The 20,077-nt window shown below is 33.4% G+C and overlaps 1 protein-coding gene across 1 annotated transcript in view; it reads right to left on the minus strand.

Annotated features, from left to right (window-relative positions):
- Positions 1-5,238: 5,238 nt before the first annotated feature.
- The window catches only part of LOC112679526 (probable G-protein coupled receptor Mth-like 1), a 39,455-nt gene continuing 24,616 nt past the window's right edge, over positions 5,239-20,077 (minus strand). The window contains exons 2-5 of the mRNA XM_025549370.1: positions 15,343-15,421; positions 12,701-12,885; positions 12,032-12,170; positions 5,239-6,882 (exon numbers count right to left, since the gene is read on the minus strand). Of these exons, the coding sequence (XP_025405155.1) occupies positions 6,564-6,882; positions 12,032-12,170; positions 12,701-12,885; positions 15,343-15,421 (722 nt within the window). The 3' untranslated portion in view covers positions 5,239-6,563. The remainder of the gene's footprint in view (positions 6,883-12,031; positions 12,171-12,700; positions 12,886-15,342; positions 15,422-20,077) is intronic.

Here is a 20,077-nt window from a genome sequence, read left to right on the forward strand (position 1 = left end):
TTTCATTCCGTGGACACGAGAACCGTATTGGGATCCGCAGTCTCCACTGGGTATTGTAGTTTTGTTACTATATCGCGCCGTGCCACAGCCACCACGTTTCAACCGAAGTAAGCACCTCAACCTCGGGAGCACCGGATCCGGAGCACGGTGGGGCTCCCCCTCCCGTGGTACTAACTAGGTTTTTAGTTGACGTCGGTTGATCAACCCGGGGTTTTTGGCCCCTAGCACTATTTTGGCTTCCCTGGCCGGCTATTGGTGGGCCGCTGGTTCTCATAGGCGCAACTTGAACCCAAATACTGGGGGTGCTGAAATTTATGGTATTTCATTGTAATTATTAGAGATTAAACTAAAAAAAAAAACAAAAAATTTGAACTCAGGGGTGTTAAACACCATCTTTCATTCCCCTAGTTGTGCCTATGCTGGTGCTGTATTATACGCAAGCTTAGCACTTATTCGATTTTAGTCGATTCAGCATAGACATCGAGTTCAATGTTGTATCGTAGGACAGGGGAGGGGAACGACATCAGTTGACATATTACCATTTTAGCACGAGTAGGTGGTACCTCAATATGCTTGATAAAAATAATGACCAACATCATGACCAAGATGGTGGAGGACGAAATGTTCCTTGAGAGAGTTCAAATCCATGGATAACAACCACGAGAGGCCAACGTACTTAGGACGGTAGGTAGAGGGGAGAATGAACAGGATGAGATACCAGGCCTTCTGGTGCTGCGAACCCATATGGCTCGAAACTTAAACCCGCATTAAATTACTGATCTTGTTATTACATGTCGGTTATTGGCTCGATTATTGTTAGTTTATTTGTTAATATATAAAGTAAAACAATAAACGATGGCGGCCAGGCGGAAACATTGCGAAAACAGGTACCGCCTACAGGTTGGATATACAACAGGTCGTAATTAAACGAAAAAAAAAAGGTACCTCAATACAGGGGTGGATAGGCCCATAGGGAAAAAAGGATTTTCCCTGTGGGCATTCGCCTTATATTATGTTGGTGGCCCCCTCGGAGACACTCGAATTGCCTTCCGTAAATAATTTAAAAAAAGGTTACTCGAATTGCCTCCCATTTGAAAATTTTCCATAAATCGAATCAATACAATCGATATAAACTATCGATTTATACAATAATACACTTATAATAATACATTTATAAGTTGATTATAATATAAATAGGTAAAGTCGTTTCAGATGGTTGTTTAGTACTTGTCTATTAATTTTTTTTTCTGAGTCCTTCGTACATGTATGAATTATGTTTGAAACATCGAACATATATATATATATATATATATATATATACGTTGCACGTCCATCTCTTAATTTCATTAGCAAGGTATTTTTGGAATCCATATTTGTAACCATTGACCATTAAAACAGTTTTTCCCTTCTCACTTAAAATTATAGACATTTTTTAAATTATATTATTATTTTAAATTATTAAATTATAACAAAAAATATATACACATAAGTTCACAAAATTATACTGACGCGATTATGCAGATATAGTAAGTACCTGGAGTCAATCTATAGTTTTAAATTAAAAACCAGTAATAGCAACATTATATTGCTATATCATACTCCGATATTGTCTAATGGCAATTGGTAAAACCAATGTTAGCGAGCAGTAAGTACGAAAATGTGGCACTTTTATCTCTATTATACTCAAGTTTATATACGTATTATCGTATTCGTATAGGCTACTAAAATATTATTACAACCACATATAACCATACAATTTACTTGTCTTCGATCATAAGTTTAGAATTTAGAATAAGTTTTGTCGCAGTATATTCACTATCACTCAATTTCTAATATCAAAATATCAAAATCGATGTCAATCGATATAGATTGTTAAGGGAGGCAATTCGAGTATGGTAAAATAGGGGCACTTGAATTGCCTCCGAAATATCCGGAGCCAATTTGAGTGACAACATGTAACCTAACCAGTTTTGGGAGGCAATTCTTGTGCACCGGCCCTCTCGATACCTTTCATTTTTTCATGGAAAATTATTTTTTTTTTTTTTTATAGTTAAATTATTTAAATTAAATTGGGATAATTAAATATAATACATTTTTAAATGCAATTTTTTTTTTCATTTTGGTGGCCCATTAAAATATTTCTCTGTAACAAAAAAACTACCTATCCACCTCTGCCTTAATACGTCAACAAAATTGGGTACGTTTTTGTATGTGTCATCACCGTTAATTCGAACCATCAATGTTCAGAGATGTGATAAACATTATTGTGTTGATCACAATATATAATGTACGTATAAAAAAACATAAAAGACTTTTAGATATTGACATATTAATCGGAGAAGTTTATATAGTATCTAGTGCGGAGATAGTCTAGTCAGCTGTTTATCCTAGGGACACGTCTACCCGGATAATTATATTGGTGGATGTTCGCTACTCCATTTTACGAGTAGCGAATTGTCACGGTTCACACGCGTCGATTGATTTTTTTTCTTAATCGGTGACGATTTATTCTCCACGCTGTAGATCATAATATTATAGTACACGACACGTGGCCGGATAGTGACATAGGATACGCATCGGTGCATATTGTTGTCGGAGATCTCATTTCTCCGCGCGGGCACGGTGCTGGAGGGATTCTGGCGTTGCGATCAGGTCGCTATCAAATATTAAGTGACATAAGGCTTCGTTCAACACATCTCATCGTTGTAAAAGCACACCAATACAATATTATTTTTTTATAACATTACATACATCTACTGTGAGGGATCTTTTTACGTGAATGCAAACATACGTGTTATCGTAAACAAAACGAAATAAAATACGTATGGGACAATTTATGCCGGATTTATGAATTTAATTTTTATGTGAATTTTAATTATTTTTAATTTCTAGCAAAATAAATTATTTTATTTCATTGTAATTGAAATTGAACAAATTAATATTTTGTTTTATGAATTACAGTATAATTATCATGATTTCAACAGTTTTTGTAATTTATTATTAGTTACCAAAACAAGTTATTAAATTGTTTTAATCCGCAGGATTAGAAAATGAAATTTGGTAATAGGACTAAATTTTTGATCTTAATAAGAGACGAATATCCCCTTCCAAGTGATATTGCTCAACGAATTTTAATCCCATTTTCGACTGCTTATTTGTGCGAAGCTGGGTTTTTGTCGGTCGTTGTGATTTAAAAGCAGTTAGTTTAAAACGACTTCGCGAGCCAAAACAGTTTGGAAATCGTTGCTTTACACAGAATTCAAAAATTAATTTGAATTTAACTTTTGCAGTATTTTATAAATCACATAAACATACTTTATTTCTTAAAATTAATTTTTATTTTGAAGGATTTATGATTAATTAAATAAAATAAAATAGTAATTAATACAAAACGTAAAAAGGAGGCTGCTGAAATCAAATTATATTTCAAAATTAAAATTGAATTACAAAATATGATTATTCTTTATTCGGTCATAAGTCTATTATACGTAAAAATCTAATCACGTAAAACCTTCTTAATCTCAGATTTACCAACATTCATTTTTATAGGTATGAATTAATAAAACTGAATAAAAAAATATAAAAATTAATTTTTTATAATACGTTCTATATGAATACAATTTCGAAACCAGATACTTGTATTTAGTCTAAATAGAATGACGCAAGTATGCGATCCGGCCATCCGATACCCAGATACACTATGTTGGCATTAAAAATTAATTCTAAATTTATAAAAATGTTATCTATGAGTATTTTATTCTACTTTCGAATTTTTCATTACTGAATACTGACCACATTTTGAGACTTGGCTAGTAGAATGTTCTACGTATTGTGTTTCTTTCGATGGCATACCAATATACTTCATCAAACCTGTACTTTATATAATTACATTGGAACTATGCTTTTAATTTATACAGATTTCCAAAGAAACGTTTACAACGTATACATGGTATTTTATTAATTGTTATATTTCGAGTATTATAATTTATAGCAAATAATATTGCATTTGTGGGATGAATTATGATTGCTGTAGTTAGTTGTCACCTCGGTGTACACAGTGTTTTGTGTTTTAAAAGCTAACCCTACCGATCATAATTGTTTACTATTGTAAAAAAAATTATGTTAATTTGAAATATTAAAAAAACCATGTAAATTTAACGCACCGACCAATAAGTGCATTGGTGCGATAAGCAGTTCGACACCGTATCGCCTACCAAGTACTATCCACGTGCGAACAACTAAAACAGTGGCACGATTACATATCAAAACCGGTATTTATTGGTACCGTATAGACGAGGCTTGTCAATCGCTCGACGATGGTATCGCGCGACTTATCGCGATGCTCACACGATTACAACTGCGTACCGTATCGCTTGTCGATTTGCCCTGGTGGGCACATAAGTGTTGCGTTGATGAAGGTCGTACCTACCGGGGGATTCATGTCGCTACACCTATCGCATCGCACTGGAGGATACCGTAGCAGGGCGCAGCAGAGTGTTTATGTTAAGTGTTACCAGCTCATCACACTGTACTTGTTCAGGACACTGCAACAATGAATAATGGGTGATGCGATCGAAGGACATTTAAAGTTGTACCGCAAGTAGATAATTACACATGGATAAAAAAAAGGTTCCTCGTTTCGATCTGTGGCCGTAACCGAAAAGGAAAATGCTTTTTTACTCTTTTTTTTTAACGGTCCGTATATTTTGGCGGTCTCCGCCGAGACATCCTTAAACTCCGACTCACGTTTCTATAAATGTATTTACGTATCGAACACGATCAGAAACCGCGGTTGCCGCGTATCATAATAATCGATACAATAGCCTGGTCTCGTCGACCGAAATGAATAGCCATCTCGAGGTAAATATCCGAATTCCAATATAATTGCCGTAGCGACCTACAACAGGTGCATCGTTGTCATACAAACATTTATAACCTGACGATTGCACACTGCAGAACGCAACAACGCATGTGTTATTAATATTTAACAACTCCGCCAGTTTGTATTTAATTTTAAACAAAGCAAGTGTATTATATATACATATATATATATATATTACTACAGACATAATATTATTTAGAATTATGAAACTCTACTATATCTACACAGTCTGAATCCGAAGAAGTACACATAATGTCTTATAAATTACAAAAAAAAAGCTATCGACTAATTTTAAAAACAAACTTACAACTGGATGCATAGCTCTATAAAGATCTTCATGTATAAACAACGTGATATCAGGCTTATTAAGTAATAATATTTAAAAAAATACAATCGAATTTCATAGTCAACAATCAAAATCTATTCAGTAGATCATTGTTCGGGGGAAAAAAAAATAAATTACATTGGCTTACAGGAACTTAATATAAAAATATGTTAAACAAAAAAAGAAAAAATAAAAAAAAATAATAATTATAATAATAATACGAACACATATAAAATACAATTTTCACAATAAAATTGGCATCCGTGGTTTGAACCACGTATTTTCGCGAAGACTTATTATCGAAAGCATTAGGCGTTGCTTTTATTTTTTTCGAAGACGTTAAATGTTTCGTAGGAATAACTGTTAGTGTAATTAAAAAAAAAAAATAAAATAAAATAGCTGAAATTCTAATAGTACAACAGTCGTATAATTATTATACATTAATGCGTCGTGAGTAACGTAATAAAATCAACACTATAGGAATATAAATATATACAAATATATAAATATAAATATATATATTATAGGGATAGAAAAAAGAAAAATAACATTTTTGAATGCAAGTAGGTACTTTTCACGCATGAACATATACATGGTTTGTAATCGAGTTTATATTCATTTTTTTTTAGGGGTAAATATTAAAAACCAGAAATTGTTTTTTGGGCTGTTACGAGAACACGTGAAATCTTAATCACGTACACTGCTCATGAACGTTTCAAACGCGTACGGGTAACGTAAGTGACGCAGGTACATGTTGTTCATGTAAAATACTTAATAATAATTGTGATTGGTCCAAAATGAGGTGGCGGTCACAGATAAGACGTTTTGGGATCTTCGGCCCTCATGACCGAGAACGCGATTTGTCAATATTATCGTGTTATAAAAGTCAATGGCGATGAAGAAGGAACGCGTTTCCAACAAGATCGTCGTGTCCGCGATACGATTGTTTGACGAGGGTTAAGCCACGTGTACGTGAAATGTAATTATAATTATGTGTTGTACGTGCGCGCGTGGATCATATAATAGTGATATAGTAATATTAATACTGGTTAAAAAGGGGTGATATACAGTGGGGGAGGGGTGGCGTGGAAAAATAATAATAATAAAACAAAATATTTGTCAGTCTAAATAACTTTCCGTTCGCCGGGCAAGATATCGAACGCTCACGCGCGCGCTTGACGCGTAAGGTCGACGGCAACGATTTCGTCTAGTTTGTGTCATGTTCGCGTGTGTCGGATCGTCCGCGACGGTGCGCCTCTCCGTGTACGTGACCGTGTTCTCCCGTCATGTACGCGCGCGATGGGTGCAACCACGTGGCGGGCGAGCGGTCGTCGGATATCATTCGACCGGGTCTCATCAGCACAGCGTTTCCACCGGTTTGGTCAGCGTCGACTCGTTGACGGTGGACGGCATCGCGTTTGACGTTGACGACCTGGCGTTACCGCCGTCCGACGGGTTGTCCGAACGCAGGCACCGGCACATGCGCTTCACGGCCATCCACACCTGTGGCTGGCACCCGACCACGATGAATATCAGCACCCCTTGCAGCGTGTTTATCAGGTCCGTCATGTACCACATGTAGTCCGGCCCGCCGATCATCCACGACAGCACGTCCACTACCCACGTGATGCCCATGACGATCACCAGTTTCAGGCAGACGCGGCCCAACGTGGCCCTGCAACAACACGGAAATGATAATATTATATTAACAATTCAGACGTTATGACATGGATTATTGTTGCAAGTAAAAAACCGTGAAATTGATGAAATTATGGCATTCAGTATATAAATTATGAAGGGTTTCGAAACGGTTTTGTCTGCTGCTCGCAGACAGGCACTGAAGTAAAAAGGTACACGCCACGACACAGGTATGCCCGTGAAGGGCACGTTCTAAGTTTTGTAAGGACAGGTTTAGTTCCTGAGAGTTGTGCGTTATATTAATATATTTTTTATTATTTTTAATTAAACGTCAAAATGACAATATACAAGTAAATAACAGTAATTTAATTAAAAGTAAATTGTATAATAAGTGATATTGAAATTTGTATGTGAAAAATTCACTAAATTTATGTTTTAATTTCGGTTGTTCTTTATACAAAAAGTAATTCAATTATTTAAATTTTTTCAAGGAAAAAAGCTTCACTTTCGGGTTTAAATTAATTTAAATTTTGTTAATGATAATTTACAGTAGTACACGGTGAAAATGTTAAGATTGTGGCATGCGATGCTATAATTCCCCAGCACTCGTGAAGTCGTATGGTTATTATATACTCGTATAATACAAGTATAATTGTACCATTCGATGGTACGGGGACCGGTCTCCAAGCATAAGAGCCAAACATCGAGTAAGCCATCATACAATTCCGTATACATTATTATCGTCCACTGCCATACTCAGACCGTAGTAAATTTAAATCGATTGCGTAAAATGTACATCCTAGTTATTAGATTTACTTAAGTGAAATCATTGTACTTTATAACTGGTATCACCATCAGCTTCGGTAAATACCTGTTGCTTGTTTTGAATGCAGTGAATAATCGATCGTTCATGCGTTTCGGATTTATGCCAAGAGCCGGGGGACATAATATAAATACATTCCGGTAAAATAGAATATAATCCACCATAAACTGGCTGCTGTTTAGTGTTCGGGATTAATTTTCAGAGCAAGAGCTAAGCGGAGTGAAGAACAAATAAAACGTACAAAAATTATTTATGCACCTTTAATTGTGTACTATTAATATAACGATTTGCTGTAGCATTCTTACGCACCTTCCACAACCAGACAGAATCACGTTTAAACGGGCCAAAGAGGAGTGACGTTGCGGGTTTCGGGTGATAATATTTGGGTCGGAAAATGTTGTCTGTGTCAAATTGAACACCGTGCCCGGGGAAGGCTTTTTCAGTTTTAAAAATGTCTAAATCCTATTCTTAAAGACCTGACAGGCGCGTATCTTGAATTTTATTTGGGCGTTGTGTACAACAATACGAAATCACGCTACCATTAAATCATCCTATCAAGTTTTTTTTTTAATACTTTTATAAAATGTACATACATAATACATATTCATGTAAATTAATGTATATGAAGAACGATGAATAAATAGTTCATGGATCACGGGCTACTTGAGAAGGTATGTTTGAATTTCTATCGATCTGAGATTATCTTAGCTCTGTTCACAACTATGCATATATATTAAATAGGTAACATGGTTATAAACGAACGGACAATTAGGGTGGAAATGTTCGGTATAAGGGTCTAATCTTCACTTGATACTGCAAACCACGAGCGATTACATGGGCATTGTTTTTACTCGAACTAATTCCCACCCCGTCCGCCGTCCAACTGCGATTCAGCGAACAATCCGCGACTATTTCAGTGGCGTATACTGGAATTTTTTCCTGGAAGAGAGGCGGAGGAAGCTGATCAGTTATGAATTACACAACAAAAAAAAAAAACATACTAACTGCGAAATAAGTATAAGAAAACTAAAAACAAACGGTAACTACGAGTAAAACATGCATGAATGGTATTTATATTTTATTTTATATTAAGATGTATAATTGAACATTTCCTGAAATTTCGGATAAGCTTCCCTCCCCCGGTTACATTTCCCCAGATGCCATAATCCATCCGGCTAAGGACATTTTCGATTCGGCTCAAACGTATTATACGCGACCGAACGAAAGCATACAGTTGGACGCTTGGACTGTATATTTTTAAACAATCTTTTCGTTCGTCTACCGTGGTGCGGTATTTTTTCAATGTATTCACGCGTATCCATGTTCAATTTCGTGCCAAAATTTCGTTTTTAACGGACGACTTCCGTACGGCGGATTCGATACGCGCGTTGTGCGAACTATAAAAACTAGTATTCGAGAAACACGACGTAGAACGATTTATTCATCGAAGACATACGTCTTACATACGGATACGGATACCCGTATCCGGACTCCGCGGCAAGCACACGACCTCGGTCCGAAACGTAATCCAATACGCGCACGGACGTCGTCGCGACGACGACTATTTCTCATGTAGTTTTCTCTTAGCTGCACGTGCGAATCGCCATTCGACTTTTCAGATGAAATAATTGCAAACGTCCGGACGCGTACCCAAAACATACCCGCGCGTGTTGTATGCACATAACAAGTTACCGGTTACATTAGGTAATGCTTCGTTAATATGTGTACGTTATACGTGCGAACGCGCGCGTGTACATACAGCTAAGTATGTATTGACGATTATGAACACACACGCCGTTCATCGTTTCCACGCGTATCACACGTTTGCGTATAATACGATAAATTACGATCCGCGCTCGTTATAATTACTATTTGATATGTCTACGACACCCGAACGACGGCGGAGCGTATCAATTAAACGTTTAAACCTTCAATATGTTAATTTACATAATTTACGGCGGGTTGAGCCGGGGCGTAAACGCGAATCCGGAATTTTTTTCACTCCTTATAAATAAACACACCTATTTTGTAAACGTCATGCGCGGATGATTTGAAACGAGGGGGGGGGGGGGGAGGAAGAACGGAAAAAAAATCCGATTACTGGATATCTATTATAATATTATATATTCGATACAGCAGTGATTTTATACGCTCGTTATTTTACAAGTACATAATATTATGTGCACATTTATACGTTTTCGCGAATGTTTACCGTGTTGATTATCGTGTTGGTTAAACGCGATGCGTGGAAATCTGTTGCACGAGTCGATGAAATCGTACAATACATCTTTGTACGTACGCAGTCTAATGCGTGTAATACATGGTAGACGGGAGTTCATCGGACTTGCGGGAGGAAGCTCAGTAGAACAGGTCGCGATAGTTACTATGAGACGAGCACAATAATAATGAAAATAATAATAATTATACACTAATGATTAATTCCTCAGCGGTTGTGGCGAGGCATCTCACGTCGAGTTGTGCGCGCACGAAATGTCAAATAATTGAGCTGCTCTCCGGACGACGACGACGACGACGACGAGGAACGTTGAGGGCACGCAAAGACGCAGACGTCGTCGTCATACCAGCCGTACACATAATAATAACGTGTACAAGCGAGATGAACCGTTATACAGTGTAGAATGCATTTCATTATTAAATCTCAACGGGCGACATACCTAGCAATCGAACGTTTTTTATTATTGTACGCACAAAAGAAAGTGTCACAGTAATAATAATATAAAACATTATGTTGGGAAATAATTTTATTCCACCCGACTAGATACTTTTATTATCATCGCACCGTATACTTTTATCCGTGTCGATTTATCCGCGACATCAACACACACATTTACACATCGTCAGTTATAATTATAAATACATCGTTGAGCGTCAATACTTTTTTGGATCCACCGGTTGAACTATGAATTCGTCAAATGAAATGTTCATCAAACGTTTTTCTCCGATTTAATTTCACTGATAGCTTTGAATGCTTGACCTCATCCGTGCAGCCGCATATATGACACTTAATTCGTTCACACGCTCGTAATATTATTATTATTATTTAAATTACCCTTTAAACTGAACAGTAACTCACGACTCACGATTTCGACACGGAAAACCAATCCCATCTTTCCCGTCTCCAGCCAAAGTCAGAGTTTATTAATTTAATACGCTATATACGATGGCAGTCGTTCTTTATTTGATTTACTGTACCTAAACTCTATACATATTATATAATATTACGAGAAAAATCAATTTAATTCTATTATTTCTATGATCTAAAACCTACAAATATTTTGTAAGCGACATTCGAGTTAGGTATTTTCCTCTTATACCTAATATTCTTAAAACATTTTTTTATTTTTATTTTCCCTGCAATCAACGCAATCAGTAATAATGGGTCACTTAATCATGTCAAATTGATCTCGTCATCCGATATATTTTTATCGTGAGCAAATATCATCGATTTCTCTATTATTTTATACAACAGAACCTAAAACAATTTAACTGCTATACACGTATTTTTTCCTTTTACAGTTATATCGAATTCCAAAGTAAATAATTTATATAATGCGCGCGCACATAGGATTTCCATCAATCAAAGTAAACGTCATCATCGGTAAACATCAGACACTACGGGGGGCTTTTAATGAATTTTCACATTAACTATCTATCCACAATAATCACAAATATGGTCCTGCAAAGCGTACCGCATTGACGATCCCTGTATATCGTATGAAACAAATTCTTCGTCTTCTTGACAAACATCTACAATGGTACATTATATAGTTTGGTACACACTCAACGTATACGATTTTAATCATTAATTAAAAACAAAATATGGTCGACAAATTTAAATGTGTTTGAGTACGATAAGTTAAACTATTTTTTTTTTTTTTACCTAAAATTAATACACACCAATTATACTGCTTCAATCAAAATTTGACAGTTAAATAGATGACCTCGAAAAAACACTCAAAACAATTTCATGCCTTCTTATTCATTTGACCTCTACTTTTTATCAGATAAAAATATATAGTTTTAGTAGTGTTTACGGTCTATGAGAATTACGGTTTATTTTACGTTTCCGTTCGACAAATGTAATGTTTATGACAATAATAATAATTATTACTTGCGGCACTTCTTAGTTTGTACTCGTACTATGTATAGTATGCAAGTTCCGTTTTACGAGTTTATTTTAATAAAATGTCTTTATGTCTTAATAATTAGCATAACTCCTATTACGCTTTGCTCGTTATCAGCCAAGATAATTGGAAATATATATGGAATCGAAAATGTAGTATAATCAGACACGATTTTTTCATTATTTTATAATTTGTTTATTATAATTATATATTCTTACCTTTCGCTTGTAGATTTCACTACTTCGGTTCTCCATAATCCACACGTCAGCTCCCTAGCCGTGGCCGCAAACAATGTTAGATTCAACAATAACAAAATACCAATAGGTCCAAAGAAATATGACAGAATTTCTGCGTCACCTGCAAATAACGAATGAACAATTGCATTTTTTTTCTTCCTAAAATGGGTATAGGAGTTTGGTTTTTTTTTTTACTATACAATTATTACGGAGGTATAATTAATGATTCCATATAAGGTACTTGTAAACCTAAAAATTAAACGATCTCGAAAAAACTAATAATGATGAAACTTGTGCATTATTATAAATTAGTCAGACATTAAATACAGACATTTCATTATATTACAACGTACAAATTTTGAAAACTATTGATTATCTAATTGCACTTTAAGTATTTAAGTCTTTAAAAGGCTTCAATAATCGAAGTCATTAATCTAGTTAAATGATGAACCAGTTTATTATTATTAATTTCTTATAATATATGGTATTAAAAAGCAATGATATAAGAAATGTTGTTAAATTAAATGTAAGTATACATATATTCGAGTACATATCTGAATGTATTTAAAAAAAAAACAAAGGATAAAATAATCTAATTATCATTAAGTATTATTTAACTGTAATATATCCGAAATTTGAAAAGTTACTTACCGTAAAACCAGCATCGGTGTTCCCCAAATTTAGGTCTGATGAGTGAAACATATTGATCCGTCGGAATACGATCTAAAACAGCGGCTAGTGTAGCGATCATCAAAGGCACACCCCACGCGTATAACTGGTACAGCCTGAGTCTACATGCTTCTTGGCCTTTATCCAAGTTGGCGGGCCTCAAGTCCCTGGAAAACACCATTAGCATTCATTAAACCTATCACTACAAGGAAAACGTCAAAGACCTATAGTTTGTCTTATGCTTCGTTAATGAAAACAACTGGTTAAACAGTCATGTTTCTTATAGTTTAATAATTATTAGATAATTGAAATGTATCTTCGTTAAAACTCAAGATAACATTTACTCGTTTAAATATATTCGATTGAATAATTTCAATATAACTAACATGAATACATAACACATGTGTATTACTTAATTTTTAAATAACACGAATAGAAAACAAGTAGGTACGTGTTTTTTTAAACGAAATTTAAATTGTTTATTTCTAAAAAATAGAAATATTAAAAATACAAATTTATTAGTACAGTTTTTGTAATGAATAATAGCATAACAAATTCTCTGTGGATACCCGAAATAATGTCAACATCTAATAGAAACAAAATAATGATTTTATATTCCACTGCAGTTTTCTCAGATCAACGAACAAAGTATACATAACAGTGGGGTACGATTATTCGATACTTGAAAACAACCATTCAAAATATAGTTCTAAACAGTTCTTTCAGTGATAAATAGATTTGATTGAAAACACTCGAAATTGGCTCGTGTATCATCACATTTTTTTCTTCTTCTATTTATTTTGAAAAAAATTTAAAAAATAATGCGTACCATAAGCAACAATCTATATTTTGTATCAAATCTTAACAAGGATGTTTGTAGGAATTCATAAGCTTTTAATGTTCTAAAAAGTGTTGTTCGAAAAAATCCTACATAAGAAAAAATCCTCGTCATGGTAAAAACAATAGTAGCTCCTACGCTCTATTCAAAATTGGAAAGTGAATATAAGAGTTCATAACATAGTAAAAAGTTCTTTGTTACTAGCATGAATAGTTGTTTTGAAATTAAATGCCTTAGGCATTCTTACATTTTTTAATAGATGCTAAATATAAATTCAAATATTATATATTATATTGTATTAGATGTTCACTACTATTTGTTGATTTATTAGAGCTACCAAATGTTTTTAAGAATAAATTAAATGTTGAAAATAATAATTAAAAAAAAAAAAAAAAATGCAGAATTTTAACAATTAGATTTAATGTGAAAGACATAAATGTTTGATAAGTAAAGAGAAAGCTCGTTTTTAAAAATATATATAATAATAAATATATAAAATACAATTTTTATAACCTGTAGAAAACATATTAAATTGTTTAGACTGGTAATACGCGTTTATCAATAAAATATAAATTTATGAACGAATGATTTAATTAATTTGGGCGTTGCACAAATTAAAATGTAATTGAAAACAAATCATATCATATTATCTAAGTAAAATCTGATAAAATTTGTTAATAAAAAGTAATAATCGAACAACTTTTTTTTTTAAATAATTTATACCAATATATAGAACAAGTATTAATCCTAAATGATACACTTCATTATAAATACAAGTGAGGTAAAGAGTAAAGAATAAACGAATTTCTATAATATTATTTATATTATTATACTGAATAATTATAAATGTACAGTTAAAAATCCGCGATACAAAGTGATATTCATGTATGAATAAATAATTGTTGTTAATGAACCACTATTTACACACTGGTTTGGCCTTAAATAGTATTATTTTTTGTATTTTAGATTTAACCTTTACGGTTACACATGACGAATTTATGAACATGAGATGGGAAACTATATTATACCGTGGACTGTCATTAACACTTCCATAATTTAACTATAAAACTACATATTTATTTATACCAATATTATACATATATGTATATATATATACATATTAATTATTTGTAATAATTAATTTTATCCGGCGATCAAGGAAAATAAACAAATGATAATTTAGATGGTTCTAGGGTACATTTTACTTGGAACACAAGAGGAAATTGAAATGGTGGTGCAACGTGATCGTGGGAATAACACAGTGGAATACACTTTCGTAACTCGATATTACTGTTTATTGTCTCGAGATATACGTAAGCCTATTCAGCACAATATATATATATATATATATACATAAATATATATATTGAGGTGAGTTTTATTTATCCTTTTTTTTTTTCTATTACGATACAGGTAGACGGGTGATATAAAATATGAGGTTCATTCATATACATATACATTATATCCTGGGGATACTCCTATGTGTATGTGTATTATATATATATATATATATATATGTGTGTGTGTGTGTGTGTGTGTGTGTGTGTGTGTGTGTGTGTGATATAAATTATCACGCCCAGGAATGATGGTGAAATTAGATGTACCTACTACTCATTCTTGACGGTAAAACAACTTCCTATTTGATTTTAACTTTTTTTTACAATACTATTAAAGTGATTACACCGTGATACGACATTTTATCTCGTTTAACACGGAGTGTAATGTATAATAATAATAATAATAATAATATGTTTTGTATATTCTTATAATATTAATTTTGACTCACCTAAACGTCCACCATATATTGAAACACATCGTGTTGAGCCAGAAAAACGCCGCCAGAAAGAAAAAATGCGTGACGATTGCTGAAACAAAAAATACAAATTAAATATATAGAGTTTAAATACATCGTAAAATAAACTTTGTTAGACAGACAAGTGTATATATGAATGCACGAGTAAATGTAATAAAAATGAAATAAAAATCTCAATGTACTACAGAAATATATACATACAATAAGAAATAATTTTCAAAATATCAAGGTTCTACTTCAAAACAATAATCTTTCGCTTCGATTAATTGTATAACTTATTAATTTTTATTATTATGTTTACTTTTTTCTATTTTTATGTTAATGTTGTGAATAAATATACTGTATTGTGCGATTATAAGACATCAACTGAATAAATCAGTAAAACAAAAATTCGTACCTACAGCAGTTCAAATTTCAAAGTCTGAGGATATATTTATTAAAAGAAAGGACGAAGAGCAATGTAATCTATTTTTTTTTTTTATATTACGATAATTGTAAACTATGTGAATATTGATATTTAAATCGTCCATTTTAGCAAACCTTTAAAACCAAGGTTACCAGGTATATGAAATTAAGGTGGAGATGGAAAATAATTAATACGCAGTGAAAACTTGTTTATTCCAGAAGCATAATTCGATATTATAAGCAATGTATATTATACATCTGTTAAAAAACTGTCGGATTATAAACGAACCATTTCACGAATAAAAACGTTTACTACGTAGACGGGGCGGGAATCGAGAACAATCAAGGAATAGAGCAATAAGTTCATTACAGACGCAGTAGATATATTTTATACTCACGTACACTCAATTATAACATACATACACTCGTAGTTCTCTCGTGTGAAGTTACACGGGACACTGCAACACATTCACAGACATTGGTAATATATTATTATTGTACTATAGAAATATCGTTATTGTATACACGTCCGACCGACTGCGTTATTGTTGGGGTTGGGGATAAGTTTTGAAAGGAAAATAAATTTAAAAAACAAAAGTAATGGTAGTTGTTACGCAATCGTGGTGTTTGGAAACATATAGGTAGGTTACTATTATTATTTTTTATTATCGAATCAGTTAATTTATGTTTTGTGCATACGACCAGTTAATGAAGAATACCTACTGAACAAGCCACTTTTATAAAAACTGTTAATCTGTAAGTCGGCTGTCAGAATCATGTTACATTATGCGTATAGGTGCATCTACGTTATAGATACACGCTTTGAATTTCTGTTAATGAAATTTAGTTTTTTATTAATCTTAAAAATAATGTTATTTCCTTAATCGAAAAGAAGGAGTGCGATAATAATGAACTGTGTAATCAATCACTTGTTTATACGACGGACGCGGTATATTTTTAACATGTACGTGTACTTATCATAGTTGACCGTTGACGGAATGTGGTCTCTCCGTTTCATATGTAGGTACTTAACTATAGCCATAATAATGATAATGCAGGAGCAAACTATGAAGAAAAATATGTGGATAAGTTAGTGTAATATAACATTCTCATGTTTAAACTTTTACGAATGCAAGAAAGCACAATTGTTTTCGTTTCCGTGATTTAATTAACGAAAGTAGATTTTTGTTTTTTCTGTGCGTTGAATTCGTTAGGGGAGAAACCGGAAGCCAATTTCAGTATAGGTATGAGCAGTAGGAAACTCGGTCGACGAAAAACAATAACATTATTGTTACTTGTAATTATATATGTACTTCTTTTTGCTTAAGAAGCGCCAACAAATAACAATTGAAGTCACTACAGTAGGTAAATTGAGTACCATAACCTATATATGCATGATTATTTTATGAAATTTTTAAAAAGAAAATTTATTTTAAAATGTCTGCGTAAATTTTGTCACACATGCGTTACATAAAAAATATTACACATAATGAATAGTCAACTAGACACTCTGAGTAACGTTAGTAAATTAACTAGGTCTATTAAAAAAATTCAAGGGCGGACTCATTATATTCGTAAAATTTGCCTTGAATTTATATTTATTAATTTACATACATGTTATGTACAAGAATAATAATTTAACATTAAAAAATTGTTGTTAAGATGAGCTCACTAATACTTAAAACTAAAATGAAAGAACCCACCGACAACCTATAGGTATATATGAAAATCATGGTTATCGAGTTTAATAAAAAAAAACTGTTCGTTCACTATTTTAAAACAATAAAATTTATAAATTATATATTTTGAGAAAAATCTTGGTTTTATTTATAACCAAATAGTTAAACATTTTTTACAGATACAAACAATAAATTTGTTCAAATATTTAATTTAACATATCAGTAGAAGACTAAACATATTTTAGTTAAGTTATTATTCAAAAAAAAAAAAAAAATTGTAAAATAATAATACAAATGGAAACTATTATGATGTGCACAAATTACAACACTACAATAATGTGATTACATTTTATGCAAAATAGAAATAAATAAAAATTTTACCCATCACGTACAGATTATCACTGTATACACATAAATCGTTAATGAAACTAGTAAGATAATTACTATAATATCATTAGATAAAAAAACCATTCAATAAAAGTCGACGTACGAAGATTATGATTTTATAAAACATGTTATTTATCGTATTATACGTTGCAATGCACCAAGGAAAATAGCATTTTAATTAATTCCAATTTGCTGTGCACGTCCTATATTTGCGATTTTTTAAATGATAAAAAACCGGCTTCATTAACTAAGTCCGATAACCCAGGAAACAATAGTGTGCACCTATTTATATATATTTGTGTGTATTTGTACACGATTGAACATAATCGAACAGGATGCGTGCTATTAACTCTGCATAGGACGCTGGAAAATAAGTTTAGAAAAACCGTGATGGACAGAGAGACCTTAGCAGTCAACGGATGATTTAAGGCTCTTTTTTACGACACAGAGTAAATTTGCCGTAAAAATAAATACGTATAGAGATTAATGGGAATTATGGAATAGGCGAAAATATGCATGGTCCCACGTTCACATACACATACACATACACACACACACTGGGCATAAAAGTATGTGTTATACGTGGTATCCGGTTTTACTGCGGTTACGTCTGAGAACAAGTGAAAGGTCTACGCCATCTGTACACGCGAGCAACATGAATATCGATTTTAAACCATTAGCATACGCCGCAAAAGTGAGTGATCACAATTTACAAATTATGCAAATACAACTAAGTGCAACCGTGCCGACAAAGACACGTCTATAAACTCATAAGCGTGCGTCCATCAGAGTTCGCCGAGGCTCTTATACCGATGACATACATGACATGATTTGAGTACGTGTGTCAGTATATTTTTATAACAACACCATTATAAAATAACATGTGTATTAATCTACGACGCTTGTACTAATCGGACATTTTCCTTCGACCATTATAGGATCGTATATCATCTAATTTAACGATAAAATATCAACTTCTAACTAATCGAACGCCAAACGAAAATTCGTACAAGCGAATGGACCACACTTTTTATAAACTTTTCAACAATCTCACCCAGCATTATTGGCGGCGCTAAGGACGGGCCAGGTAGGGCCATGACCCTACTTGAAAATAACTGGTCCTACCAGTGGCCCTACCACTGATCTCACCTTAGACATAATAATTTAGTAATTTTTCAGAAGCAGAAAATATTAAATATTAGTATTTATTTTTTGTTAAAATTTTATTTTTGGTGGCCTTACCTTATAATTGTTGGCCTCCCGTTGGCCCTACCTAGCAAAAAATCCTGGCGCTATCACTGCCCAGCATATATAAAAATTCCCCGGGACGAGTGTACATTAATTTTGTATTTTCACGTGAAGTATAGCACGAAGGATAAAATATTCAATTGGTTTGTCGTTAAAAACGAATAGAGCACTCTTTATAAATGTACACACACTACAAATACCGTGTACGTGAACCATGTGCAATGTACAAGAAGGATTTATCGTCAAGCGGTGCGGCAATAATATGCGAGTCCTGGTTAAAATCACTTTTATGAACACACGCGGGCGGACCATCTGAAGAATACGATTACTATCTATACATAATAATACAGGAAAACACATCACAATGTATACAGGACACTATACGTATTGTATACATCACTGTCCACCGGTTTGATTGACTTATTTTCCATATCGTTTAACCGTCGAAAACGAAGGACCTTATTGGTTTTGAAAATAGCTTATCGAATCCAACGCACGAAACAACTTTCGAAAGAGGCGTGTCGTGATAACATCATTATAATGTACTATATTTAATACAAAGCGAAAAGTCTGTTGTACCTTTATAGGAATAGGAGATACAGTGCGAAGATCACGCGCTTCTCTTATCACCAATAACCCATCGCTGCAGTCATTCGTGGGCCGATGATTTTTTTTTTTTTTTTTTAATTTAAAAATCTGCCAGTATTTTCTGGTAATTTTTGAATAACGGTGAACACTATTGACTGTGCGAATCACCGAGTTTTTCGAGCATACGGTTCTCACGAAATTCAAGGTTTTCCAACAAGCATCTCGCGGTCATCACGTTTAAACCGACTATACAGCCACCGCCATAACACATTTTCTTCCCCAGTCAATTTATTTATATTATACGGTGCGATTACAGGAAATACACGTACCCCTATCCGACATACAATACGTATTACACACACACACACACACACACACACACACACACACACACACACACA

This window comes from Sipha flava, unplaced genomic scaffold, assembly GCF_003268045.1.
Source record: "Sipha flava isolate LNK unplaced genomic scaffold, YSA_version1 164_pilon_pilon, whole genome shotgun sequence".
Lineage (NCBI taxonomy): Eukaryota > Metazoa > Arthropoda > Insecta > Hemiptera > Aphididae > Sipha > Sipha flava.